This window comes from Haliaeetus leucocephalus, unplaced genomic scaffold (assembly GCF_000737465.1).
Source record: "Haliaeetus leucocephalus isolate CR32 unplaced genomic scaffold, Haliaeetus_leucocephalus-4.0 Scaffold340, whole genome shotgun sequence".
In the NCBI taxonomy this organism is placed as follows: Eukaryota; Metazoa; Chordata; class Aves; order Accipitriformes; family Accipitridae; genus Haliaeetus; species Haliaeetus leucocephalus.
In genome coordinates, this window is record NW_010972776.1 from 1,663,569 (window position 1) to 1,691,226 (window position 27,658).

General features: G+C 49.2%; 2 protein-coding genes across 2 annotated transcripts in view; both read left to right on the forward strand.

Moving 5' to 3' along the window:
• The window catches only part of EDA (ectodysplasin A), a 101,355-nt gene extending 82,637 nt beyond the window's left edge, over positions 1 to 18,718 (forward strand). The window contains exons 4-9 of the mRNA XM_010572526.1: positions 7,092 to 7,121; positions 10,783 to 10,962; positions 12,348 to 12,382; positions 12,791 to 12,842; positions 15,717 to 15,847; positions 17,880 to 18,718. Coding sequence (XP_010570828.1) covers positions 7,092 to 7,121; positions 10,783 to 10,962; positions 12,348 to 12,382; positions 12,791 to 12,842; positions 15,717 to 15,847; positions 17,880 to 18,131 — 680 coding nt within the window. The 3' untranslated portion in view covers positions 18,132 to 18,718. The remainder of the gene's footprint in view (positions 1 to 7,091; positions 7,122 to 10,782; positions 10,963 to 12,347; positions 12,383 to 12,790; positions 12,843 to 15,716; positions 15,848 to 17,879) is intronic.
• A 5,553-nt stretch (positions 18,719 to 24,271) lies between these two features.
• LOC104834785 (leucine-rich repeat-containing protein 32-like) lies at positions 24,272 to 27,347 on the forward strand. Its single transcript, XM_010572368.1, has 2 exons — positions 24,272 to 24,437; positions 25,379 to 27,347. Exons 1-2 carry the CDS (start codon positions 24,423 to 24,425, stop codon positions 27,341 to 27,343), a joined length of 1,980 nt encoding a protein of 659 aa, XP_010570670.1. The 5' UTR covers positions 24,272 to 24,422; the 3' UTR covers positions 27,344 to 27,347.
• Positions 27,348 to 27,658: the final 311 nt, after the last annotated feature.

Consider the following 27,658-nt stretch of genomic DNA (forward strand, 5'->3'; position numbering starts at 1 on the left):
AAAAAACCCACTCTGGCAAGGCATGCCTGAAGTTTTGAGTAGCATATGATGTGTTTTACTTCTGGGATATTTTCCTAGATCTATAATTTATCATATTTTCTAAATATTCTGGAGTAATAATACCAAAGCTGCTCTTCAAGATCTGTTGCCTTTTTCTCTGGAACTGGTGAAGAAGCACTTTCTTTTTCAGGGAAGGGAAAAAATTTATCTTGTTAAAGTATTAGTATCACTGACTGATATTTCAGTAGGGTCCAAGAAGCTTTCATCTGGATAGACCAAATTTCCTGAAAATGTTGAAAACATATTGGTTCCAAACCTCCCCCAAAACCACATGTTCTAGATTAAGCATGTGTTTGGGAGCTAACATCCTTCTTTCCCCAACTCCACCATAGTCTGGCATTAATAATGCCACACTTAAAAATATTTGAAAAGCCTTACATATCTCATGCCCATGTGAATGAAGTAAATATCATTACACCAGTTCTGTTAATGAAACAACTGAGTTCCAGAGGTTTGACTAAAGTGGAGTTTTTTGATATTATTCATTGGGACAACTTGCATCAAAGAAGGCAGTAGATTCTTCATCGCTTGAAATCTCAGGTAGCGCTTGAGCTTTTCTTTCCACCCCATCCACCTGTAGTATTGGTCAAATAGAGATAGAGGGATTGATGGGAGGCTTAACGGGTAGGACTTCTTTAATACTTGGTCATCATAATGGTTCCTCCTGGTCTTAAGGTTTGCGAAAGTTGACAGGACTGGTTAGTTCCCAGGCATGGGTCAGGAATGGGGTAACATTTTAGTAGCTGCTTTGCCCCTCTCTTTTTAGGAAGCCCCAAGTGGCGGAGAACTTCCTTCCTGGAGAGGTGGAAACCTTCACAGCTGGAGGGCACTTGGTGGTCAGAGCTTTCTGTGAGAGATGGAAACACCCTGCATTGCTGGGTTGAACGGTCAGCAGGACTTGAGTCCTGGGACACTCATCTGCTGGACTACAGAGCCTGGTCATCATGCTCGGCTTCTGTTTTCATCTCCATTAGTAATGGTTTCCCAACTAATGTCCAGGAGCTCGTTTCAAATTCTGTTAGCTATCTATTCTCCAGAAGTTACTGGTGGATTTGGGCAGTATTCAGAGCTTTGTCTGAGATTTAGCAAGTAGTCTCTTTGTTAAACCAGATGGTTAGTAGGATTTGGAAAAACACTTTACACGAATTTCCATAGCTGTTGAGAACAGTGATCATTAAACCTAATATTCTTCTTCCAACTACAGCCAGAAGCTCATACTTCAAAGAAAAAGCTGCAATTTTTTTTTTTTAGTGCACAAAGACAATACAGTTTTTAAAACAGGCATATTAGATAACTCACATAGAGCTCCCCGCTTCTGTTTTTATCTTCAAAATTAGATGTTCATCTTGAAAGTAGCTGTGGACTTACTGATTTCAGGTCACCTTATGCTTGTTTTATGAATGAGTGAGAAGGGATGTGGCGTTTCTGGAAGACACTAACATCTCATTAATCATCAAGATTTTGTCTCTGATTCTGTTTGTAACCTGGGCTGAGGATAACCTGTCAGTACCATCTTCTCATCTCTCGGAGGCAGAGTGGTGATGGCAATATGGAGATGGCTCAGTTGTATTATCTGGTCTTAAATATTCCCCAAACCAGAGTCGTGCTTAGGTAACAAGATTGATGATATACCATAGTAACTTAGTGCTAGGCATATAGAAAAGGGATGCCTTAATAATCTTAGGGTCAAGCAGTGAATGCTGAAAACAGGTTGGGTACCTTTCCGAAACTGGTTGAACACCTTGAAGACATCAGCAGATGTCTTTGTTCTGAATTGAATGTGGATGCTGCTAGGATATGGTAGTGGCACTCCTCAGCTTTGTTCTGCTCTGGGCAACTGAGAATTTGAGAGAGTTCAGCAGCCTTCCTAGGTACTCGTCCTTTGTTTGACTGATTTCTATAATGGTCAACCTTTTATAGGTTTTATATAAAATAAGCATAATTACAAAGATCTGTTCCCATCAATAAAACCAGTTTGAACTGTTTTGCAGGAATTTAAACTATTTCTTGTTAATCCACACACACAACTAATAAGCGAATGCAGGGATTTTTTAATATACTATTTATATCAGCATATGTCCTAAAGAAGTTTTTGATATTTTTGTGTTTATAGTAAATCATAGCAGTGCGTAGCGTGCAGAAAGAAAAATCAGGGTGGAGGGGAGGGGAGTAAACTCTATAAATCTTTATAAAAGAAAACATGTCATATGTAATATCCTCGAGTTGCATCACCATCTGTTTTTTTCTGAAGCACTTGGAAATGATCCAGCAGATGTTAGGGCTGCAGAAGCTGGGGGCTAGACCGTGCTCCCTGAAGCGCAGTTAGAGGTCTTCTGCTGCTTGCTGGGCCACAGGTGCAGTTTTACCCAACAACAGCTCATCTATTGCAAATATTTTCTTTAGCTTAGGTGCATCTGAAGTGGCTCAGTGCTAAAACCCATGGCCGTAGTGCTTCTGCTAGGAGCAGTGACTTGGCATTGCTTGGAGCCTTCCCCTTGCAGATAGATGCCCAGCTGGATGGCTCTGCAGGCAGAGGGCTTCCAGGGGGGCTTTTTTGTTTGGGTTGGGGGTTTTTGTTATGATATAGAGCTGCCTTTTCCTGCTTGAACCTTTCCCTTGAACTTTACCACTCTTGCTGGTTTTATATTCCCTCCTTTTCTGTTACCATCCCCTTTTATTTTCCCAACAGATGTGGAAAATAAGCTTTTGGAGAAGTCGAGGTCTCAAGTGCTGTTCAAAGCCAGGGTCTTCAAAAGCCCAGCGCGCAGCGTTGCTGCTCTATAGGACCTTTGCTGGGGAAATCCCGTCCTGTGATGAAGAACTCAGCTGGCAGATGATAGAACTGGCCAGAGTTATTACAGCAGGAGTCGGTGGGCTTTTCTTACGGGAAATCCAATGAAAGAGATTATAAATTTTAGAAGTAGATCAGGTAGCTAGCTTAAACGTTTCAAGTCAGGCTAGCAGCCTGCTTCATAGCTTAGTAGCTGTGGCTTTAGTAGTTAGGCAAAAATAACCTCACCACTTTCCAAAGGGACTGATGAACTTTTGAGAGACTTCTAAGCAGTGACCCATGACACCGGAGGGCTTGCTCTGAGCCAGAAGACCTCCTCCAAACCTGTGCTCCTCCTTCTGGAGGTTAGAAGAAGCCTTCTCCTTCCCAGCTTAATGGTCTTGGGGAGCAGTTTGCACACGTGAGGACGTGCCAGCGCTGTTCTTTAAGCCCTAATAGGTCTTCTCCCTCCGTGCCCATCACCGTAGCCTTTTGCAGTGGTGCTGTCAACCCTTTCCCAGCACTGATGGCCAACCAGGCAAGCTCTGCTTGACCACTTCTTGACCTTCCCAGGAGCCCTTCTGTGAAATTGTTCTCATTTAAATTGATCTTTCTGTATGTAGATGACTGCGTTACTCCCAGGATTTTCAATCCTACCTACTGAGTGGCATCAGTATTGCCCCATGTCTGCTGGAGGTATTTCCACTGATCTTTTAGGATTGTATTTCTGCCTTTCCTGGCTGTGCGACAGCAACTCGGTACGTGCAGACATTGTCTTCCACAGCTCCATCTGAGGAGCTGCACCATCCAGCAGGAAAGTTTATTATTCCCCATGTATATATAATTTATAGGACTATGCATTTTGTATGACTGAATCTCATTCCGTGCTTATTACGCTTCAAAGCCATCCAGCCTGTCCTCTCTGATATCCCGGTCCTCTTCTGTATTAACAGTTCTTGTCAACTTCCCCTCCTCTGCAAAGGAAAGCTAAAATGAGAGGTGGAATAGAGCTGACAGCTCCTTCAAGAAAGGATTAGAGCATAAGCATAAATTTAATTTCAGATGAAAGACAGGAAATGTAGAAGGGGATGGACTTCCCTAGGTCTGGGGTCTGGTTTGACCTCAAACACGAGCAGACAGCCTGTGGAAAGGAGGTGGGAGATAGGTGGGATTGGTACAAAGAAGTAGTACAACACTTGAGCACAAGCACATAAGGAGAAAAACAGCTACGCTTGCATAGCTGTCGCAATTAATACCAGCAGCCAAGACCACGGGCTTGATCTCCAGTACGTTCGTAACAGATACTTAAAGGAATTCATGAGGAACAGAGGTGATGCCAGAAAAGTGCAGAAAAGCAAACTTCAGGTTATTTTTATAAAGAAGGAAAAAGAGGTGCTGAGGAACAGCTGACCGGTCAGGTTGCTCTCAGATCCTGCCGGGACTGGAATAAATCCTCAAACGTGCTGTGGTAAAGCCCCTGAAAACAGAGGCGAGAGTGGTAGCAGACAGTGTTGATCAGTGGAGAATTCTTCAAGTCAAACCAATTTCCTTCTACAAGGAGATGGCAGGTCTTGCGGACTCCGAAGCAGCAGTAGGTATCCTGTAACTTGTTTTTTTTATAAGGCTTTTGATACTGTAGAGGAAAGTACTGCACATGCCTATAATCTGCATCTTGGAGCAAAAAAAAAAGTGTCTTTTCATAGACCTTCCTTGGAATCAAGTCATCTAATGGCCTCCATGAAACTACGCTGAATAAACGTGGGTAGTGTAAAAAGGCTTTGAGACAGGGATCCTCTCTGCAGGAGGAGTGGGATGGTGAGGTGGCATTAACGGTGGAGGAGGAGACTTTAGGAAAGACTTACGCTTGCCTAACTTGTAGGTATTTAACCTGCTCCATCAATGAACAGATAACCAGTGTGTCGTATGTGTTCAACCCCTGCAGCATTTAACAGGCTTTATTGCTTAAATATTGGGGTGTGGCCTCAGAAAAGCATGGCAGAAAGGATTTTTTTTTTTTTTTTTTTCTCCTCTGCACATAAATGTTGGGACAACGTATATCAAGTAAAGTTTTCAAGCCTCGCGCCTCAGCACCTTTCGTACTGAGGGGAAGATAGAGCTGGTATTTTGGTGGCACTCTGCTTCTCAAACTCAGGAAGAGACTTTGTTACCGTTTTAGACTAAATCGAGAAAGAGCCGATGAGTTTACCATTTTGAGCAAAAATGAGGAAAATTCTGTCTTCTGGTATATCGGATGAACCTTATGGCTCCCTGCTACAATTAAATTATCCACCCCCTCCTGTTGGGAGATGAACAGATGCAAACCCCAGAGTCTCAGAAGCTCCCAAGGCTAATAATACTGTGTTTTTTTCATGTCAGAAGTATTTTTGTGTTTGTCGAAAGATTCACTTGCACAGCCGTAACATCTCTCTCTGCCGTGCCTGGAACAGATGCGTGTGTTGTAATATAGACTGTGAACATTGACATCGCATGTGGTTCTCATTCCTCCCATTCATCTTTGAAGCTAATTGGTTCCATCCATTTCAAATGTGTTTGGCTCGCCACAGCTATTTGTACTTTCACTCTGGTTATAGCGCTAATGGTGTGATATATATAACATGAAATAAACTCTCGTGACTCCGAGGTCTGAAGAGACACATACACAGCACTTGCATTTCGCTTGCTGTGTTGGGTTTTGGGGTTTGGTTTTTTTTTTTAAATTATGTCCCCCAGACAAGTTTTTTCTCTTCACTGAAAATGTTATTAACTAGCTGGTCTCTAAGATGAGGGCTGGTGGAGATCTCCAGCATGATGGTGGCTCATTCTGCATCACGGGAGCTCAGAAAATGCAAAAAGAGGAGCCTGTCGGTATTTACCAAACAAGAGACTGGGACTGGGATTGTTAGAAACCTATGGCTTGTGCTATCTACATGTTTTAATACTGTGAATGTATGGATTAATAAAAAAATAGTAAATTAGCAGCAATACTAAATTAGATAATACCATAATTTTCCCATGACCCAAATAATTAAATTCATATTCCTGTTGAAAAGGCATCAGTAAGGTTGCTGGGTATTTCTCTGGTCCTTCTCTCATCTTTACTCTAACTAGCCATGGGAACATGGCACTTCTGTACTAATTGGTAATTTGTCTTTCTCCACCACTGCAGACTCAAAGCTACCTCCTTACCTTCCATTCATTATAAGCCTATCTCAGTTAAAGGTGATTTCAGTCTTTGATGCGTGTTTAAACCCGGATTTTAGAGGGATTTCACTGATGAACAGCGAGGGAGTATTTGGGGATTTTTGCAGTTCATTCCCATCCGTGATTAATTTTTGAGGAAGCAGTGGAACATGTTTCACACTTCAGCTTCTGCTCAAAAAGTCATGTAGTTTCTCAGCTTCACTATAAATATTTTCAGTTCTTGCTAGGGAGGCTTGTATTCCCATTGTTTAAATAAGCCAGTTCATACTAATTCTTTGCTATTGGGTTTTTTTGGTATTTTATTATTATTTTTAAACAAGTTGGCTCGCAAGTATTTGGGTTACTGCTGAGAGCTGAGTCATGCTAACTTTCTTCTAACCTGTCCTTGTCGGGAAGTAAAGTGTGTCAGCTTTAAATGTTAAGCGCGGCGATTTCAAGCTAACAGAGAAAATTCATGTATGGCCGCACAGACCACAGATGCATCCGTTGTCCACTTGAAAAATAATCTGCTGCTTAGGGATCGTATTTTTAAATGGGTTCTGTTGAGTCTCAGGATTTCTGCTGTCTGAAGGTTTGACGCGCTGTACTTCTGTCAGTGACTTCAGGGGATACATACGGCAAATCTCTGGGCAAAACTCTGGGCAGTGTTCAGCAGAGCTGGAACTGAGCTGGTATCTGAGAGTAAAGCTCTGGCTCAAGGTTGGAGAGCATCCGTCACCTGAGCTTTGCCGTTGGCCACGAGCAGATGGTTTAACTCATCTTTGCAGTAAGGGAGAGAGATGCCCACCAAAACTCGCTCACTTGCATTACACCAGCCACAGGTTGCGGGTCTCGGAGAGGGTAAAGCAGATCTGGGTCTCAGTAAAATCGTTATACCTTCACAGCTGTTGTTTGTAGAAAACAGAAAACTCTACGTACATCTTTAGCTTACTGGTCTTGTTGCCAGTTTTGTTCCAGCTGCGGAGAGGCACCCTCTGGGTCGGTGGGTGTTGGTGGCAGTGGGGATTTTCTAAGATGAAATGATCACTGAATTTCACTAGTTTTCTTTTTTTCTTTGTAGGTCCAAGTTCAGTCAAAAACAAGAAAAAGGGTAAGTTTGGGTTTTAATTTAATTTTCCTTTCTCTGCCTCTGTTGCGTGGCTAAGAATTCTCTTTAGCCAACATGGAGTGACAGGTTCCCTCCCCGGGGAGGGCAGGATTAACGTGGTCCCACAACCCAGACCGTGAGCTGCTCTCGTGCGCCCGCATTGCCATGGCACGACTGCGGCAGGGGAGCATCGGCGCTCATTAAAGCCTTCCTTGAAAGCTAAAGGAAGTTAATTGTGTTGTATAGAAGTAATTCTGAAGATGCTATAATTAAGTAGTTGAGTCAGGTACCAGCTATCGAGAGCCACTTGCTGTTTGCTAGGTCATCTCTGCCAAAACAGCTTTAGCTTTCTATCCCTGTCCTGCATTTTGCTGCAGGTTGGGGTCTCCTTCAGACCCACCAAAGTCAAGGTAGATACACTCTGCATCTCACTTCTGGTTGTGTATTAACCTCAGAAGTATTATTTCACTTGTCTGTTCTGAGTGTTGGTCAGCCCCCGGGTATTTCGTCTGACACTCTTACGTTCCCCAAGCGGTTTGCAATGGGTAATTGGGTATTTTTTAAAATGCGTATGTGACTTGGGTTATTCGGGAGGCAGCCCTGTGTTTCCATGGGGTGTCTGATGCTGTCCTTGTTTGTGTAGGACTCCTGGGGAATGCTTACGGTCATGCACTTGCTACCAGGAACTTGAGCAAATCAAAGTATCTGAGTTGCTTTATAAACTTTCCCTCAAAAACATGCTGCCGTCTTGATTTCAGGGAAACAGTCAGATTACCAATTTTTGCTCCTTGTAACCATCAAAACGCTTCTGTGCCTGTTTTAAAAACTGGGGCACCTACTCGTAGGTTACGGGAAACACAGAAAGCATGTGCAGCTCGGAGTGGTTCTGCCTCCGTAGCCCGGGGAGCTCGATGAAATCGATGAAAACGTGCTCATGGCCAAGCCTGGGCAGTAAAGCACCGACAGGTGCAATGTCAACTCTCTGCTACCTATTGCGCCTAACGTAGATTTAATTAATGGAAAAGTTAGCTGTTTGGCACTTTGCTGTGTCCCTCGAGAGACCTTCCCGCATATGTACGTGCTCCAGCTCGCCGTCGCGACCTGCGGCGGCAAGAGCGGCCAAGCGTTGTGTGTCTGTGCTACTTTAATAGCGCATCAAATCGCTTTTAATCCTTGGATACAAACTCAACAGTTATGGCTGAGAGGTTGAGACAGACCATAGTTAGAAACTCAATTTATATTTACCCTCAAAAGCAGCATAAAATTTTATGTTTGAGAAGTTTGTCCTAACAAAACTCTGAAACCCTAAACCTGTGTTAAATCAGCCGAACTAATAACAAGTGATGACTGTGGTATTCATAGCAATTTCGGAGTAGCAGGGGGATCTCATAGAGCTGTATTATATACAGCTGTAGCACTGTATAAAATAGTTTAATTTTATGGTATTGTCACATTTAATTTTTTTTAGAGTTAGAGCTTATTGTTTGGTGAATGATGATTAAGGAAAACTTACTGGTTCTGCCTGCTTTGAGTTTTGGAGCCTGCCTAGTGTGTGCGAGTAAAGACAGAGACTTGGCACGCTGGGACCTGGGTGCCGGAGACCCTCCCTGGAGAGCTGCTTGTGGTGGGACTGGGGTCCCCTCAGTTAGAAGATGAATCAAGAGCTTTATACTTACTGAATATCTATTTTTGGCCTCGTGACTCTAATAAGCGAGGATCCATTAATGCAGAAAAGTAGTTGAAATTACTTGAAGGAGCGGGAATGCACAGAAAATAAGTGTCCCTGTGCGGCATCAGAATTATGTGCAATTGTTTCACTGCTAAACTAGCAGCTCATTTAGTAGCAGACCAGATTTCTGAGACAGATTAGTTAAACCAGCTGTAATATGTATCCCTCTTGGGAAGGAAAGCAAGGAGTGACAGCAGCAGGATTCCTGACTTACTACATATGATCCTTCATTCGGATGGCCTAGATCGGAGGGCATGTGAATGAGAAGAATTTAGTAAGTGTGCTTTAGGGGAAGTGGGTAAAGGGTTTGATGCAAGATGATAATTTCCAAAGCATGTCATTATCCTGAGGAGGAGGAGAATTGCTGGATTAGACGAAGGCTGGCTTGTTGCCAGCTCAGATTTGAAGACACAGCTACTAATCTGGGCAGAAATACTGCTGCGAACCATTTTTGTAGGATACCAATATCACTTTAATCACCCGTGCTTACTTTAACTTAGTTTTCTGCACATTGAAACTAAACTGCACAGTTGTCCTATGCCAATTTCCATGTGCCCTTGTTCGTGGCTAGCGACCATCTAGAGATTTCCACTTCTCGGCTAACTAAAATAGATGGGGTTTTGCTTATAGTTCTGTTCCATGACAAAGATGGGTATTAGTAGAGAAACAAGTACATAAACGTGCTCCAAAACCGTTCCAATAACCATTATTTCATATCCTAACTGCTGCTGTCATCTAAAAAAGTGTTTTAATTCTGTCCTACAGCAGACTTTGTTTCAGCAATTGAAGCAATTTTGCTAAGTTAATAAAGATCTTTGGCATAAGAGCCGTTGCAAAGTTGTTAAAAACTACATCAAAAGAACAGAATTGCTATCAGGGATCTGGAAAATCAGAAGAGCACAGGTCAGGGTTTCCCTGCAGACTGATTTCACTCCACTGTGCGTATGCCTGATAAGAGTCTTTGCTTACACGGCTGTGCTGTTTCTCTTCCTGGGATGGCGTGATGAGATGTGTTTGAGGATCGTGGCAATTCTTCAGCGCTTTCATCCTCCTGTTTGGGTTAGTCCTTCCCTTAACCCTCCACCCAAAGCCCCAAAAATGCACATTTAATTCTTTCGAGGCCTTGTAGCATCTTAGTCCTTCCGTGCACATTAAGCGCATCCTCATCGCACCATAGAGATGTGCCACTTGGTCCCCACCGAGCAGCAGCGGGGATCCCTCCCGCATCGCCCCGGGTGCTCAGCAGCTGGTGGAGAAGAGCTGAAGCTCAGCTCTGAACTGCCCTCTGGAGGCACCTCTCTCCTTCCAACAGGAGATCAAGCCGTGGGGATTACACGCTAACGCATACGTATACAGCAGGTAGAAAAGATTGCACCTGTTTTCCATCAAAAACCAGAAAACCAAGAAACTGCAGAGCGCTTCATCTCGGCTTTTAATACCCCAGCTTTCCCTCTGTTGCATTGCAGCCTGCGGTTGCTCGAAGGGAGCACTCCTAACCTTGCCCCAGGGATGCGGCCGGCTCTCGGGCACGCTGCCTTTGAGGGCTGCGGGACCTCCCGGCCCCGTGCCGAAATCGGGGCGGCCGGGTCAGGGTTGCGGCCAGAGCTCTGGGGCAGAGACCATCGGAGCCTCCCTTCCTTGGGAGGCCTCCGAGAGCCCGCGTGCCTCATTTAAATGTAGTTACATATGCTGGATGGAGCCTGCAAGGCGGCAACCTGCTTCTGCTCTGCCGGCAGCATTGTCCTGGTGGTGTGGGGTCGTGGGACCCCCATCCCATCCCGGTCGGTTGGGTGCTCCTCCTTGTCCCTGCCCTCCAGCCAGCAACGATCCATCCCCAATCTTCTGCTTTCCTCGTTCCCAGCGCTTTCCTGCAGGTAAAAGACCATCCCACGCTCGGCGTGCGGAGGAGCTAACGTTTAACCTTCTATTTTTCAGGTAAGAAGGCTGGTCCTCCAGGACCCAACGGTCCCCAAGGGCCACCGGGTCCTCCCGGGCCCCAGGGTCCTCCTGGCATTCCCGGCATCCCGGGGATTCCCGGCACAACCGTCATGGGACCGCCCGGCCCCCCTGGCCCGCCGGGTCCTCAGGGACCACCGGGACTGCAGGGTCCCTCAGGTAACTGGTTTGTCCCCTTCCCCGCTCGGAGCCTTTGCGTGCCGGGGGGGGTGGGATGCGGGAGATGCCACGGCGGCAGCGCTGCTGTACAAATACAGATTTATTCCATCTGAGGATGGTGTAGCGACTGAACGCCACGGTGCAGCATCCTCAGGTAGGACTCAGGTGCTCCTGGGCTTGTCCTTGCACCCACGGCGGGGACCAGAGGGGCGGCAGAAGTTCGACTCACATGGTGGGAGCCCGGCCGCCACCATGGTTGTGGGCGCGATGTCGCGGGCGACGTGGGTGCCCGTCGGAGGAGGATGCAGGGAAGGAGCAGCAAAGACCTGCGGAGCTTCGGTCACTCTTAAGTGTCCCGCTGAAGTCTGCCGGTGACCGATTTCTGTGTGCGCAAGCTGGCTGCAGGGTGGCTTTTCCTGGCCTTGACTTGGTGTTTCTGCTAAGTCCTCTTAGGCTGACGCAAAGCCTAGCTTTGCATCAGGACCGGGAAGGCTGACGCTTAGCACAGCTGCTGAGCCGGCCCACGAACCGCGTGAACCGAGGCGGCTTGCCTCCCGTACCAGCCAGATGAAAATATCTTTTTCTCCTGCAGTTCCCGGCTTCATTTTTCTTTGTTTCCTTGTATCTGCACCATATTGTTTCTCCACGGAGTCATGTGCCAATTATTTTGTTAAAATCCCTGAATTTAATAACTCTTTAAAATGCCGATTAGTGGAAGTTCACATCAGTGTTGTTTGGTTTTTACATTTTTATATATATATATATACATATATATATAAAAAGTCTAGTATTAAAAAATATATCTTCAGAGAAATCGGGACTATTACCCCATAGCTCTCATGGCTCTCAAAGGAAAACGTGGTTGAATTCTCAGTTTATATCTCAGAAATTGCCAAAGCAGAGGCCAGGAGCAGCATGAGGTCCTTAGCACTCCGGAGCGCTGCCCACAAGCATCTCCTCTTTAATAGAGATTTGGCTCTCGGAGAAAAGGGATTTCAGCATGTAGCTTGAATGCAATGAATGACCTGAGTTACTGCAGAGTGAAACTTGTAATCTTTGCAGCCAAGAGGCTTTATTGCCACTACCGATCAGGAAAAGGGTTGTGCAATTTGTCCTTCTAGTGGAAACTGGTTGAATAACGTTGGGGAATTTTGATGATGTTAGACAGAAATGTAGGAGTAAAATAGGAAAAAGTGGGATGAATCTTTCTCTTGTTTATGTACTATTTAACATTAAGCTGCACGCTATACCGCTGCTACTCTCCTCCTCCTGTTAAAAATGGGGGTTTAATGGTTATTATGGAGTAAGAGAAGTTTTATTTATAGGAGTGTTTACTGCAGCTCTTTCAAGCTTCCTCTTCAATTATGTGAAATTGCATTTTGCAGGTGCCACAGACAAGGCCGGCTCCAGAGACATCCAGGTTGGTTGATTTTCTTTCAAGGGAAAAACCCAGCTTTGCCTGGATTTTTGTAAATGTTACCAGCTATGTTTGCTAATGTTGTGTTTGATGGTATAGCTCTGAAAAAACCCCACCCCTTCTTGTGTGTGCTAAATCATAGCTACACAGAGTGACTGCCTGAGCTCACCTTTTTAATCGCTCATAAGAAAGCCATGTTAATCTGGCTTGGGCTTCTCACCTCTTCTCCACTACTTAAACATGTTGTTGTCAGCTGCTCTGACCTTCTTTTTTCATTTATGAAAAGCATTAATGATTTCAGGGTACTATCATGCCTCTGTACTGGTCACCAGGGCTGGGAGGTGTGTCGAGTGACTGTAAAATGATGCAGTCTTTCCCATTAATTTGGAATCCCTGTGATCTCATTTGCAGCCAGCTGTGGTCCACCTTCAAGGCCAAGGCTCAGCAATCCAAGTGAAGAATGGTAAGGATCTCATGATATTGGCAGTTACTGAAAAGAGCCCATCCTGCACCCGTAGCCTCGTATCTGGGTCTAAGTCCATCCTATAACACGGGTCCCTGCTGTCAGCCTCCCCCTGAGATACTCTGATTCCCCTGCCCAGACCCCCTTAGAGGAGTTTTCTGTTGAGTCTCCATCCCCTTCTCCCCTGTGCTCCTATTTACCTCCCAGATTATCTCTATTCTGTACATCCCAGTAATTCTGTCCCACTGAATCTCCCTTCTCCTTGACCTCCAGATATGTACTGTGCCTCCTCCAACCTGCTGTTGTATCATCAGTTTTCCTCAGCCCCTCAATGGCCAGCCTTCTTTCCCACTCTTTTCTATTTTAAGCCCTCAGTGTATCCTTTTCCTGTCTCAGCCCCATGAGCCTGTGTTTTTCTCCAGTTTTCCCAGTAATTTATGGCAGGGGAAGGCACAGCTGCAGTGTGAGGACACAGAGGTGCACAGCCACCGGCTCCTCCTGCGTTACGCTGCGAGCATGTACACACGCAGCCTCCGCAGCCCCTTGTGCATCTCGACCCCCACCAACAGCCTTTAAGCCTTTAAGCTCGAGTCCTGCCGAGCCATTTCACGTCCACAAGCAGCTCTTTGCTCTCCTCCTTCCTCCCCGGATCCCTATCCAATTTCTGCTCGAGTTCCTGCTCTTTTTGCCAACAGCTGGGTCTCATTCATTAGCTGCTTGCCTCCCTGCTCACGATGTCTGGCTGTGCCGGAGAGGAGCTGGCTGTGTTGTCCTCTGCCGAAGTCACCACGTGCGGGTCCCCGGGGAGCGCGGGCAGCAGTCCCGGGGCACGTACCCCCATCCCAGACCTGGAGGGCTGCAGCTCATAAGGGTTGGTGCTGCAGGACCCCTGTCCGCCAACTTCTGCCCCATGCACGGGATGATGAGGGCTGGCCACCGCTTCTGTTGAAAGGCAATTTCGCTCTTTCAGCAGATGTGAGCTGTGGGAGCTGAAATTTCTCATGGGTAGGGAAGTATGCCTACAGCGGGGTGGGGGCAAGCTCCCCAAAACAAAAAGGAAACTGGCCGCTCCTAAGAACAATAGGAGGGAAAAGATGCTGTTTTGCTTACGTTCAAAAAGTAATTATCCCTTTATTAATGGGAAGCCTGTATGTTTACAGAGCGTACGCTACTCTCCAAGAGTGGGAATTGCCCTGTAAGTGTACTTCCCTGCTGCTCGGGAACAATCTGATGCTGTGAGCCATTAATGCTGTCCAGCTGACAGCCAGCAGAAAACACAGCCTGGCTGGCTTGCAACTGGGGGCAGGGAGCTCAAAAGCAGATGAAGACTGGGAGGAGAAGAGTTGTGTTGGATAAAACAAGGCATCTACAGAGAATGGCTCTGTTCTGGGCTCACGGTGAAGCGTGTCCTCTGGACCTGCTTGTTGGCCTGTCCGGAGAACAGAGGTCTACTCATGTTGTCCGTTATTCCATTGGCTCCAATGCCAGAGCACTGGGTTCGGGATCTATAAAGCCCTGACCATGTTGAGGAGCCCAGTCAGGAGTTAAGGTGGTGTGACGTGATACAATTTTGTACTTTGTTGTTGTTATGGCTTTTAAAAACCTAGGAAATGTAATGATGAAGCATTTGTTAAAATAATGCTAGTTACAAAGTCAAGAATGTTGAAGTCAAGGAATACCAGAATTAAAATCGATTGTGTAACCCTAAGTTGGCCTCCACGCACACACGTGTCCTGAGAGACGCTGTAGTCCGATAGTTGCACGTGATTTTTTCTATCATATTGTTGTCTCTTTTGCTGCAAGGACTAGTTTTCTTCTAGGGATGGTCCCAAGGCTTAAAGTGAGGGTGAAGGCTGTATCATGATGCCCCTGCTGAGAACATCTTCCAGCCCAGCAGCACGGAGGGGAGGGCAGACAGACTGGCCACGCGTAGTCCCATTCCCCCAAGGACAGGAATCACCGTTGTCATCCTAGCCTGGCTGTGGTCCTCAAGGACTTACCTGTTGACATGGGCACACCGTCTGTTGAAGCTCCACTTTGTTTAGCGTGGAAGCTGGGTAGAGAGGTGTGGGGAGGTGAATAAATGAGATGGAAAGTAGAGGAAGAGATTTAGTGGTCTCAAGGCTGGGTGATGTCAGTTGAGGATACTTCCTGGAGAATTGGATCACAGTCCTACCTCTGCTGCAGAGTTTCTTCCATGATGCCAGGGAGGTTGCCAGTAACAAAGCTTTTACAAGGGCCATGAACAGATGCTCTTCAGCAGGCGCCTGAAAAAGTGCTGTTACAGTCACACTTGGGATCTGTGGCTGAACATACCAAAATAGTGTGAAAAATCAGCCCCTGGCTTCTCAGGTGAATGAAGAAAACTTAGCAAATACCTTACAGTACCGGCATTGATTTGCATTTGCCGGAGTGTCTTGGCTCTGGAGTTAGGTTGATACTGGAACACGTTTTCAGGCCTGTAAAACACTCAAATATGGTAATAAGCTCAACTTAGTGTCAGGAGGAGGCAAGGTAGTCTGTATCGAGCGCTGGGGGTGAACGTAGCATAGTACAGAAGGTCGTATGTCAGTTTTCAAGGATGAGGAGAACTACTCTTGACGAGGACAAGTAGAGACGTAAATCAGTTGTGCTGTGCACTGAACAAAACGGGTGTCCACCAGCAAGTGATGGTGTAATTAGAGCTATAGAGAGGAGTCCAAACTAACACACCATAGTCTTTAATTCTGGGATTTTCTTACCAAGTTACTTGACTTTTCAACTTGAGTCTGTGCCAGCCGTTGTGTATGAAACCTTGCAATGTCACTGTATTTCTGTGCTCCTGCGCTTTTCATTCTGACGGGTACTGAGTGACTGCCGTTTTCTCATACTGAGATCTTTCAGGTGGAGTCCTCAATGACTGGTCTCGCATCACTATGAACCCCAAGGTGTTTAAGCTGCATGCCCGCAGTGGGGAGCTGGAGGTACTGGTGGACGGCACATACTTCATCTATAGTCAGGTAGAAGTGAGTACGGTCCTAGGCCTAACTCCTATTCTTGTGTTCCAATGGAAGCCTTGCATGAACCACGAGAGGGCTCCAGACAACTACCAAATGCCAAGAACTTGTATGTACTTTTAACCACTTCGTGCTCTAGGAGATGTGTGTTGGAGGAAGACCTTAGAGTTTCGAAGTGCAAGGTCACACGTTTCGCCGTAACACCAGCTGCGAGAGATTAGTTACCGAAACACATGCGCAGATGCCCAGCCAGATCCCACATGCCACCAATGCCTTTTTTTTAAATCCTCCGTATTGTCTGTGTAGTCATTCACCAGCCCATCTAAGCCTCCTTGCAGAACAAGGGTCCCAGTGGGATGCTAGGCTCTGTGCTTTAATAGAGATGTAAGACCAAAACCCTGGCAACTTGTGATCATTGCCAAGCCATGTCACTCTTTGTAAGCGTAGGACTCGGCCCGGGTGGCTTGGCCAAACTCCAGCCCAGGTAACTCCCGTTTTGCCTCCACCTTCTTCGTGTAGCTTCAGACCCGACACGATGCACCAGCAACAGCATTGTGCAGCGGGATGGCTCAGCTGCTGCTTTAGTTGGTACCGACGATGGATATACGGACCTGCTTCTGTAAAAAGGGCTAAACAAAGTAATAATTTATTGTATTAGATTGGGTATACAGCTAAACAAGACATCGTTTCCTCTCCCCATTCAAATGAAATGCAGGAGATGGACTGTCATTTAATGCACTGCTCCCGGTGTCTTGCAAATCTGAGCAGAACTGCTGAGCTCTGTAGCGTATGAGCTACGAAGCTCTTCCAGAGCACGCAGGGTGTCCGCCCGCCTGCGGACTGAAAAACTGTCCAGGTTCTGGGACAGATTTTAGCAAGACAAGAGGGTTTCTGTGTGACAACCACAATGAAGTGACTTCCACTTTGCTCCAGGCTTCTAATATTACCTCCTGCTCAGGATTTCCCTTTATTCTGTTGGCAGCGCCACTGGGACTGTACCAAGTCGGATAAAGTGGGCTGTGGATGACAGGTTAGGTGCTCTTCTGTGGAACTGGTAACGTGTCTGGTTTGGATGGGGACAGGAAAAAATAACTCTTCGTGGGCCAAAGTATAATTGTTTCCCAAGTGCTTAATGCTAATTGCTGGCCACAATGTTGTGCCTCCGAAGCCTTAGTCGTTTGCAGCCCATCAAGGAAAAAGGGGACTCAATCTTGTGTAGTTTCTGTGGTCGCAGGGTGTAGACTAAGAAGAATTAGCAGATGCATCCAAAATGGCTGGTTTTCTTCTGTCAGGAAGAAGCAGCTCCCTGGGACTGACTTCTCTTTGGACAGGTCTTTCTCGTGCATCTCACAGTTCTTCAGAATCCGTGTGTGGGAGGTGGTTAAGTAACGAGTAATGGAGTCATGGGGGCTTAGGCGCTAGGTCTAAGAGTTAAATCAGCAGAAACACCATGAGGTCATTTGCTTCCAAGCTGTGGAGGTTGGGAGAGTGTCTTCCCTGTAATAGCTTACGCCTTTGAAAGCACCTCAAGTCCAATTACAAAGAAGGCAACTCCCAGTACATCTTAGGGCATTTTTGATGTCAACACTAAAGGAGGCTCATGGGACCCAGAAAGCGGACTGGCCAGGTAAGTGAAAGAGGACTTCAGTTAAAATATTTCTGTTTGTTTGTTGGATGAAGAGCTGTTTGTAGCAGATAGGGTTGTCTACACAATTTTGTAACTAGGCCTGTGCAGGTTTGTAAGTTTTCCTGTCATAAGCAGGGTCTAAAGCGAGGGTTCACAGCTCTCAGCCTTAGATACGTGGATTCACGGATGCTTGCATGCTTGTGTCAGTATGAAGTGGAATGCAGAGTTTCCTCATGCTTGGTTGGCTTTGGGTGCCTTCTGCCTCGAACAAGTCAACCTCCCATGAGTGTCCTGGCGCCAAGGAAGGTAACATTAGCAGAGGGAACATATATGTACACACTGAAAGGAATGTGGACTTGTTCTATGTGCACAAATACACTCCCTAATACCTTTCTTCTTCCTGCTTCACATCAGGTATACTACATAAACTTCACAGATTTTGCCAGCTATGAGGTGGTGGTGGATGAAAAGCCCTTTCTGCAATGCACTCGGAGTATTGAGACCGGCAAGACCAACTTCAATACCTGCTATACAGCTGGGGTCTGCCTCCTCAAAGCCAGGCAGAAGATCGCTGTGAAAATGGTCCATGCTGACATCTCCATCAACATGAGCAAGCACACAACTTTCTTTGGGGCCATACGCCTAGGAGATGCACCAGCATCCTAGATGAACTTGGCATGTCCAAGGATACTCACAGAACTGCACAGTGCTGCTGTTCATAAGCGTATCAGTATTTCAGGGGGTTCTGTAATCCGGCCATAAAGAAAACTGATCCAGAGCTATTTATTCCTATATGTGAATGCAGGAAGCACAATTGTCTTCTGTGACTTGCGTGGAGACTTGGATCAAAAAGCTAGTTGAAAAAGCGTTGTGAGGAAGAAAGGCTGTTGTGTCTGCCTTGTCTCAGTATTTCAAGTATTACTGCACTGATACTCTGCTCTGTGATCTTCACACGAGGCTTGTTGAGAGTGGTGTGGGTCTCTGCTTTTATGTTGCACTAGCAAGAGCATCCCAGGCGGTAGCGGGAGAAGACAGACTAATGTCCAAATTGTCCTATCCAGGCACTCCTGCTTCTGCACGCTAACGAAAGCAAGAAAGGGGGTTTCTGGTTTTCTGCCTTCCCAGTTCGAACTGGAACGGCCACGGGGTGCGAAGGGAGGTGAATAAGACAGGGTCAGTGGTGTTTACATTCATCCTCAGGAGTGCGAGCAAAGAAGGCGAAGTGCCTCTACCTAGAGCTTGGAAGCAGGCTGCAAAAGCAGTAAGTGCGAGAGGAAGATGAATACTTTATAGAGCAGGCTTAGCAGATAGGAAACTGCCTCCACATTCCAGAAATCACAAAGTCCCAAAGAAAATGCTGATTCCCGGTTCCAGCGCCTCTGCTACTTTCAGCTCCTGCCATTACCCCAGAGGTATACCTTGCCCTAATGGGGCTGCCTTAAAGTACTGCTGCTGTTACAGCAATTGGTGTTTTGTTGGGGTTGGGTTTTGGGGTTTTTTTGGTCTTTTTAATTAATATTTTGCGAACCAGAACACATTTCTACAGGCTTCACCGAGCCGCGTAGAGCAGACACAAGTACTTGTGAAAACACTCTGAAGAAGTTTGTCATGTTTAAGAATAAAATATTCAAACAGGAAATTTTTTTTTCTGTTTTAATAGCAACTGTCCTGCTTTTAGATGTGGTTTTTGTCCTTCCTTCCCCCACCCCTTTCCTTTTGGCACCCTTCTACCTAAAATGCTCTAATAAGTGGTGATGGAGTCTCTAGCAAAAAAAAATTGTATTTAAAAAGTCTGGTCCAGCATGAAGTCACCACTTTTTCTTTTCTCTGAGCCCTGCTGAGTCTAGTCATAACTCGATTTCTGGTGACTAATAGAAGAGCTGGGACACTATTGTTTCTTTTGGCTTCTTGAGCAACTCTCTCCCATTACCTCCCCTCAACTGGGGAGACCTAAAGCTATAAGATGTGCTCGAGCTGAGGAAGAGGCTGAAGCACTGATTGCTCTTTTGTGTCATGCCTTGGCTTGTGCTTGGTTGTGTTGGGGTTTTTTTTTAACTGGATTTCTTTTGAGAGCATGTTTTTTCTTTAAAAACTAAAGAGGTGAGGGTAGTGAAGTTTCAGCCTATGTAGCAAATGGGACAAGTCCGGAACCGACGTCTTGGTGATGACCTCCATCTCCAAGCAGAGGTGGCTCAGCCGTGGTCACCTGCAGGGACGTGGGAGCGGACATGTCTCAGCGCTGTGCCGGAGCGACTGATCTGACCGCAGAAGGGTCCACCCTGGCTGAAGCATTCTTGGCTCCGTCACTTTTCCCCATCCGTAGCGAGTGATCTCACTTGCCAAGTATTGCAGTTATTGGGAGATAAATATTTCTTGGGGGCACCCAGCTTTGGCTACAGCCTTGCTATTCACAGGAGGCGTGCAGTTTGCGGAATAACAGCATGAAAAATTGCCTGCTATTTCTTTTTCAATATGTTCTCCTCCTTTCTAGCCTTAACAAGTTGGACTAGCAAGAGCCTTAGGGGCACTTAACTAGTCTTTGTGGTTTATTTCCTTTAGAATGGATTAAGAAGGACATGTTCCTCTGACAAGAATGAATCAGGACAACTGTGTATAGTGAGAACATTAAGCAAATCATTAACAGAATTGCTTTAGAATACAGCCTGAGCAGCAAGACTTAGGGGCAAGCACAAATAAGGCAATGCCTTGGGAGAGCGTGATGGATGGAGTTTGCATTCCTTGTCCCCCACTGGCAGGATCCATGATTTGCTCCTGACTATGGCTGCGGGCAGGAGGAGGCAGAGGGAGAATCCCTTCTCTCTGTAAAAGCCCCACGCATCGCTGTCGAGTTCCCTCTCTGGCCTCTGCCCGGGATGTGGGAGGAGAGCAGAAGGGAGCGGTTCCTGCCTCCCTCGTCCCAGGCCAGGGAAGGTTGTTCACGGGCTTTTTCTGATGCTCAGGTTACACCAAAGCGTGAGCTCGGTGTGGCTGAGTTGGAGTGAGTTGGAGAGCAAGGAACACCTGAGTGCCGGTGGCCTTGGTACGGAGAGCCGTGGTCATCCCTGGGATGAGCGGGCGGATCACCAGTCCTGTAGCAGCCATGCAGAGTCTTTATACTTGAAACCCTTTGGCCTCTCTAGCAACAAGTTCTCGTTAATGAAGTATTACAGCGCAGGTTACCTAGGCTGTAGTATAGCTGCTTCTTGGTGATGCTTCTCTAGATGGTGTCCCACCATCTTTGGTGCCTCTTCCCCTTAACTGGAGCTGAAAAGGCCTGGAAGCAGCTCAGAGGAGTGCAGGGAGGATGCGTATGGGAGGTTTTAACAAACTCCAGCAGGAACAGGGCCTTACTCCAGTCTTTCCCTCCGATGTCTTTGAATTTTGACGTATCTCGGTTCCTAGTGTGGTTGGGAAGGAAGTGCTTCACTTACAGACAAACGTCTGTGTATCCGAGATGGTGGATGCAAAACCAGTCACCACTGGTTTCCCATGAGCCAGCCTTTCTCTCCGGTGGTACTTGCTGGCTCTGCTCTTGCCCACGTGCCTTGGCTCCACTGCCCAACTTTCGGCTGGACTCCAGCTGCAGAAATGTACCAAACAGCTAATTGGTATATAATGCATCAGCTAAAACCCTTCTCCCTCCCAAGCTCCTCTCTACAGAGACAACTTCTGGGGCAGCCAGCTCAGCTGTTGTGTTCAGGGCCCCTTTTGAAGGAAGACCTAAAGGTCATGGCTCCCTACCCAAAACTACCTGGCCCTTGCTTCCCTCCAGCACCTTTCTCACCCAGGTAAGCGGTTGTGGTCTCCCTGCCACCCACTGTCCCCATCAGGGGACTTGGCATCGTCCTTCCACTGAAGGAGCACTGCCAGGTGCTTAGAAAAGGGCACCCGAGCTGCGTTGGGAGGGAGATGAGCAAAGCGTTGGCTCGTCCATGGTTCTTCCCCTCTTCTTGGTAGGAGGTGGAGCGCGGGGAGTCCTTCCCGCTCGCTTGCAGGCTGGTGGCACCTGCCCTGGCGCAGGCTTTTGGGGGAAAGGGGAAGGGAAAACTGCACCCACTTACGAGCCTGACTCCCACCCACCCACCCCTACCCATGTTCATCCCTCCCAGGCTGGGAGAAAGCCTCTCGGACTCCCTGACAAACACAGAACGGGAGAGGAGTTGTGGGGAGAGAGACACGACTCTCCCCGTTCCCTGTAAGAGCTGCACGGTGATATACTGATGCTGTTTCGTGCTTCGACATCTTTATTCAAGACACTATCTGTATATAAAATATACATAATGTATATAAATTAGGATGTAAGTTTATGTAAATTGTCAATATTTTCTTTGCAAATAAAGCTTTTTTTCCTGATCTTGGTGTTCTGGGTGGGACTTCCTTCCCCAGCCAAACCAGGAGTTTGTGGAAAGTATTTTGGCTGCGCTTGTGCGATGAGACACAGCTGAAAGGTAAAGCATCTCCCCGTCCTTCGGGGAGTATTTGATACGCAGCTGCTGTGGCCGTGGCAGCGGTCCCGTCATTGGGCTCAGCGCTGCTCAGCATTTGCCTTCCGACTCCCCGCTGCTCTCTGCAGTCAGGGGAATGCGCAGAAAACGGCATTGCTGTCGCTACTTATTGGGAGAGGAGGACAGATTCGATGTACTTGGATAACCAGATGCCCTTCTGCCTCCTTAACGCCCAGGATGGGACCGAGCGTCTGTCACCCTGCGGTACGGCTGTGACAGTGGGCAAGTGGCTTTATCCCTTTTTTTTAGCAAGCCTCTGTCCTGCTGCTCGTTCCTCCCATCCTTTGGAGAGCTCTCACGTGAAAGCCTTTGGGGGAACAGGGGCATCTCTCTCTAACAGACCATTCTGGAGACCTGGGAGCCAGCTTGGAGGCCAGGAGTAGCAAGAAGCGTGGGATGCCCTGTGAGTTGCCAGAGCGAATCTCTTCCCTAGTTGGTGCTGCGCGGTTCGCTCTGCCTTCGGCTCTCGGTCCATGAAAAGCCTCTCGGTGTTTGCAGGGCACCTTGGACGGCTCTCGGTCCGCACCCGTCTCGCTCTGCCAGGCTCTCCTGCAAAGGGAGTTCACAGCCTCGGGATGCAAATGCCCAGGGGTTCTCCGCAGAAGTCCCTGATCAAAATCGGGGACTTTTCAGCTGATTTCATCGGCCGTGCCTGCTGTGCGGACCCATGCCCAGCAATTCGGGATGCAGGGAGGAGAGGGTCGGGGTTCCCCGGGCGAGGCGGCGGCGGTGGGGCCAGGCGCGCGGGGGGCTGCACCGGGGGCCGGAGCGCTCGCATGGCGCGGTTCCTCCCCTGTGCCGCCTTCCTCTTTCAGGGCTCTGCGCTCCGCTGCTGATGGCAGACGAGGGACGCCGAAGGCAAAGGTTCATCCAGAGGTCGGTGTTTCCCTGGCCGGAGCCTACAGGATTTTTACATCTGCACAGATGTGCTATCCTCACCGCGCCTCCGAAAACAACGGCGGGCTATTTGCTCGCAGCTGCCCTGGCCCCGGTTGCTGCCGGAGCCCAGGTCTGCCGCAGCGAGCGTCAGCCCAAAACACGGGCCCTGGTGTCCGGGCTGAGCCCTGGCTGACTGGTGACGTTGGTCTAGCTCGAGGCTGAACCACATCCCGGAGGTGGCAAAGCGCTCCCCACCACGGCCGCTGTCGGCAGGGCGAGGGGCAGCAGCAGAAGCCAGGCTGCTTCATCTTCCAGATGTGCCTGTGTGTTTATATATATAATTTTTTTTTCCCCCCTGCCAGACGCATCTAAGACTAGAGCAACAGCTCGACAGCTGAAACTACAGCAAAGCACATCCTTGGGCAACCACGCAGCAGCCTGGAGGTGCTCTTTCGGATGGGAAAGAAATGGGCTGCAGCGAGCCAAAAACCCCAAAAGCGTGCGTTTTGCGGAACGCCCCACGAAGCTCCCGAGGAGCATGTCCCGTGTGTCCCCCCTCCCCGGGAGCGTGTGGGCACTAGGTGGCACGGGGACATGGAGATGTCACCGCAAAAAAATCCCTGTGGTGGGGTGCAGCTCTGGGAGCCCAGATACCACCTGGAGCTGCCACAGGGAAAGTCCCTGTCTGGTTCCTGCCCTGGGCGACGAGGTGACCCAGCAGCCGTCCTCCGGTCCTGGCAGGGACATGGCAGCGAGGAGCCCAGCACTCGCAGCGCAGCGGGCTCCTGGGGAGGAAGAGGAGGAGGGGGATGCCAGCTCGGCACATCTCGCTGGGAACGGGTGGTAAATCCCGGGGAGCCGTTGTTTCCCCGAGGAGGGACAGGTGCCGTGGGAGAGTCCCCTCGGCTGGGCTGTGATGGTGCAAGGAGGGGAATTTGCTCTGCCTCACCTGCGGCCCCGGAGGCATCGGGAGTCCCACGGTGATCCCCAGGAGCTTGGTTCCCGGCTTGGGATGGCCGGGGAGCCCTCGCCGGCTGCTCCCGGTGTCCTCGGCACCAGCTGGCACGGGGCACAGCTTGCCCCAGTACGGGGCAGAGGAAGCTGGAGGAAGAGCAGGTCCACGCAGGGGAATTCCCCCCAAAAGCTCTCGGCTTTCCCAAGTACCATCTCTGCCTCCCGGCATTCGATTTTGGTGGTCGGTCCAGCTGATCACCTGAGCACCGGTGCAGCCCTGCCTCCTCCCCGTCCTGCCGTTTCTCTTTCCCTTCCTTGTGGCTTTTTGCACTGTTTTTCCCCCTCTGCAATCTTATGTCTTTCTTTTCCCACTTCCGTAGCTACGAACACCCACATGTGTTATCTCCTTCCCCCATCCCATCCTGAAGCCTATTTATATAGAGCCCGGCTCCTGCCCAGCTTGCCAGAGAGCGCTGGAGGAGCGGGACAGGGCTGGCAGTGCCCAGAGCCCAACATGCTCTTGTTTGAACATCGGGTGGCTGAAAGAGGATGCTTGCTGCTCTGGCTGCTCCCGTCTGTTCTCAGAGCCCAATCTAGTGGGGAGACGAGGCCCAGGTCCATGCTGTGCCAGCAGGTAAGGCTGCTTTCCGAGGAGCCCCTGGGTTGGGATGGCCCCGGCAGCATCGCTGGGTCCGAGCGGGGCTGCCAGCATCCCTCTGCGCAGCGCAGGGTGCATCTCCTCCCCACGGCTCTCCCCTCCTTCCAACCTCCATCTCTTTAACCTTCCCAGCTTTGATCTCTCTGCTCTCCTGTCTCTGAGCTGGTCACCCACTAGCTGGTCCCCAGCACCCAGCTTCTCCCATGTCCCTGCCGTGCCGGTGACACCTTCCAGCAGTCCCTGCCACAGGGGTGTCATTGTCAGCTCGAGATGCTTGCCAAGTGGCAGGACGGCGTGCAGGGTCTCACGGGGGTTCAGACAGCTGCCACGCATGTTAGCAAGGCAGTCAGGAGCCTGGACATGGAGCAGCTGGTTTCTGTCCCACCACAAACGTGGCAGGGTGAGGGGCAGAAACCAGCTCCTCCATGTCCAGGCTCCCGACTCCAAACTGGCAGAGGAAACCAGTTTGGAGGGAGAGGGAAGGTTGAGCCCACCAGGACGGTGCCCTTTCTCTGCCCAGACAGAACAGGGATGCTCTGGACCAGTCCCTGGGCTGTCCCAGTGCCCTCCAGAGGCTGGGTTTGCCCCACCAGCCTGCTGCATCTTCAGTGCTTACGCTACTTTTTTGCCCACCTTGCTTGCTGGGACACATGGGAAAACAGCCTGAGGGGCCAGAGGCTGAGCCTTCTCCTTGCACCATCAGAAAAAAACTTAGCAGTGTCTCAGAAAGCCCACCTTAACCCTGGGGACAAGCTTCTTGTCTCTGAGCTGTGGCTTTAGGTGGTCTGGCCCCTTCCCATCCCAGGCTTGGTGCTCATTTCCACGTTGTTCTTGCCCATCTTGGAGAGCAGATGGCTTGGCTGGAGCTGTGGTTTGTAGCCCCTCTCATGCTGACAGCTTCTCCTGTCTCTCTGTAGAGCCTCACAAAGGTGTCTTGCAAAGGAGTTGGCCTGCGCAAGTTTCCAAAGGAGCTCAGCCAAGGAGTTAAGTACCTCGAGCTCTCCAACAACTTCATCCAAAACCTGTCAGGCACCTACATGCCAGGGTTTGGGCAGCTTGAGTACCTGGATGTGTGCTTCAACCAGCTGGAAGCCGTGTCAGACACGACCCTGGCTCAGCTGCCCGAGCTGCGCTTTCTCCTCCTGGGATCGAACCACCTGGACCGCAATTACCTCGCTAATGGGCGAGCCTTTCATCTGCTCAGGAATATAGAGGTCCTGGACCTGTCGGCAAATAATCTGGAGAGCCACATGGCAGGCTGGTACATCAGCAACCTCACCAGGCTGAGGATTCTGGATCTCTCCAGGAACAAGATGACCAGCCTGCTGACGGATATCTTCTGGAGCACGCCACGGCTGCGCAAGCTCGACCTCAGCAACAACTACATCATGGAAATCGAGAAGGGAGCTTTTGAGGCTCTGGAAGAGCTGGAGGTGGTGAACTTGGCTTTGAATTCCCTCCACTGTATCTCTGGCTTCAGCCTCATGCAGCTGCGAGTTTTAAATCTCAGCCACAACGCCCTGGAGCTCTTCGTCTCAGAGGAGGCAGCGGAACCCTACCTGCTTCAAGTGCTCGACTTGAGCCATAACAGACTCCTTTATTTTCCAGAGCTCCCCAAAGCCCATTACCTCACACACTTAAACCTCTCCAACAACCTTATTGCTTCCCTGCTCCCAGGCTCACGCCATCCGGGGGAGTTTGTACTGCACTACGAGGAGATGGCGAGGTTTAATAGGACTTCGCGTACCGCGGCCGGTCTGACACATGTAGCTGACTTGGATCTCAGCAATAACCGGCTGCAGCTGTTCCCATTTACCTTCTTCCACAGCCTGGGCTCTCTGCACAGCCTCAGTCTGGCTATGAACTGTCTCCAGGACGTAGCTGGGGAGTCGCTCACCGATGGCACGGAGCCCCGCGACCGCACGCCTGCGCCGCCGGAGCGCGCCAACCTCTCCGTGCGCTCACTGGACCTCCATGGCAATGCCATCCACGTGCTGCCACGCTGGTTTTTCGATTCTCTGCCTCAGCTGGAAACGATCGATCTGGGCTCCAACAACCTCCAGCCCTGCGAGAGCCAGGGGAGCGACCAGGGAGGGAATTCAGGAGGAGGCACCTGCACCCCCTTCTACAACGTGCCTCACTTGAAGCATCTGAGTCTTTGCAATAACAACATCACCAGGCTGCAGCCCTACGCCTTCAACCGGACCTCGCTGCTCTCCCTAGACCTGTCAGGGAACAAGGGCTTGTTCGTGCCTAAGGAAGCCCTGGGGGGGTTGGAGTTCTCCCTGCAGAAACTCTCTCTGAGGGGCAACCAGATGGACAACAGCAAGACAGAGCTCCCCTGCCTGGACACGCTCAAAGTCTTGGACCTCTCGGGCAATAATTTGAGCCTTTTGCCCGCAGGTCTTCTCTGCTCCCCGCTGGAAAGTCTGGACGTTCGCAATAACAACCTGCTGATGTTGGAAAAGCTGGCGCTCGTGAGCTGGTCCCACAGCCTGAAGGACGTGTCCGTCGCTGGAAACCCCTTCAGCTGTTGCTCGCTGGCCTGGCTGGACGTGCTGCAGGCAGCCGGCGTGGGCGTGCGGGACCTGGACGAAGCCCTCTGCACCTACTGGGACGAGAGCAGGAACTTCTCAGCCAAAATAACCAGCAGTCCTTGGTGGCTTTGTCCACATCCCAAGGGCACCGGCTCGCTGGCTCTGCTCGTGGTCGTGATGAGCCTTTTCTTTCTCAGCTCTGGGGCTTGCTGCCTTCTGAAGAAAGGACAGAAGTCACCGGAGCGCGTGGGACTCCGGAGCAACAGGGTGGGGGTCTTACCCCACCACCCCAAAAGAGAGGAGCCAGCTGAGGTGAAGCCAGCAGACAGCATCACCAAAGTGTAGCCCAGCCCTGAGGAGCAGGAACTGTAGCAATCAGTCAGAACTCTAATTATTAATAATATTAATGACATTATTATATTTTAGGTCTCCTCCCCTCACTGGTACCCTGTGTGTTTTGCAAACCCAATAAAGGGAGCGTGGTTGGTGCTGAGCTCTGGGCCATCTCTCCTTCTCTAGAAGGAAGGTGCCCGCATCTGCTCTGTTCCCTGCAAGAAATTAAACACTCTATAAGCAATTGCGGGTGGGTTTTCTACCCTGCCGTCATACATTCTCATCACCCAGGACAAGAAACCTAGGCCTGGGCTGCTTGTATTGATC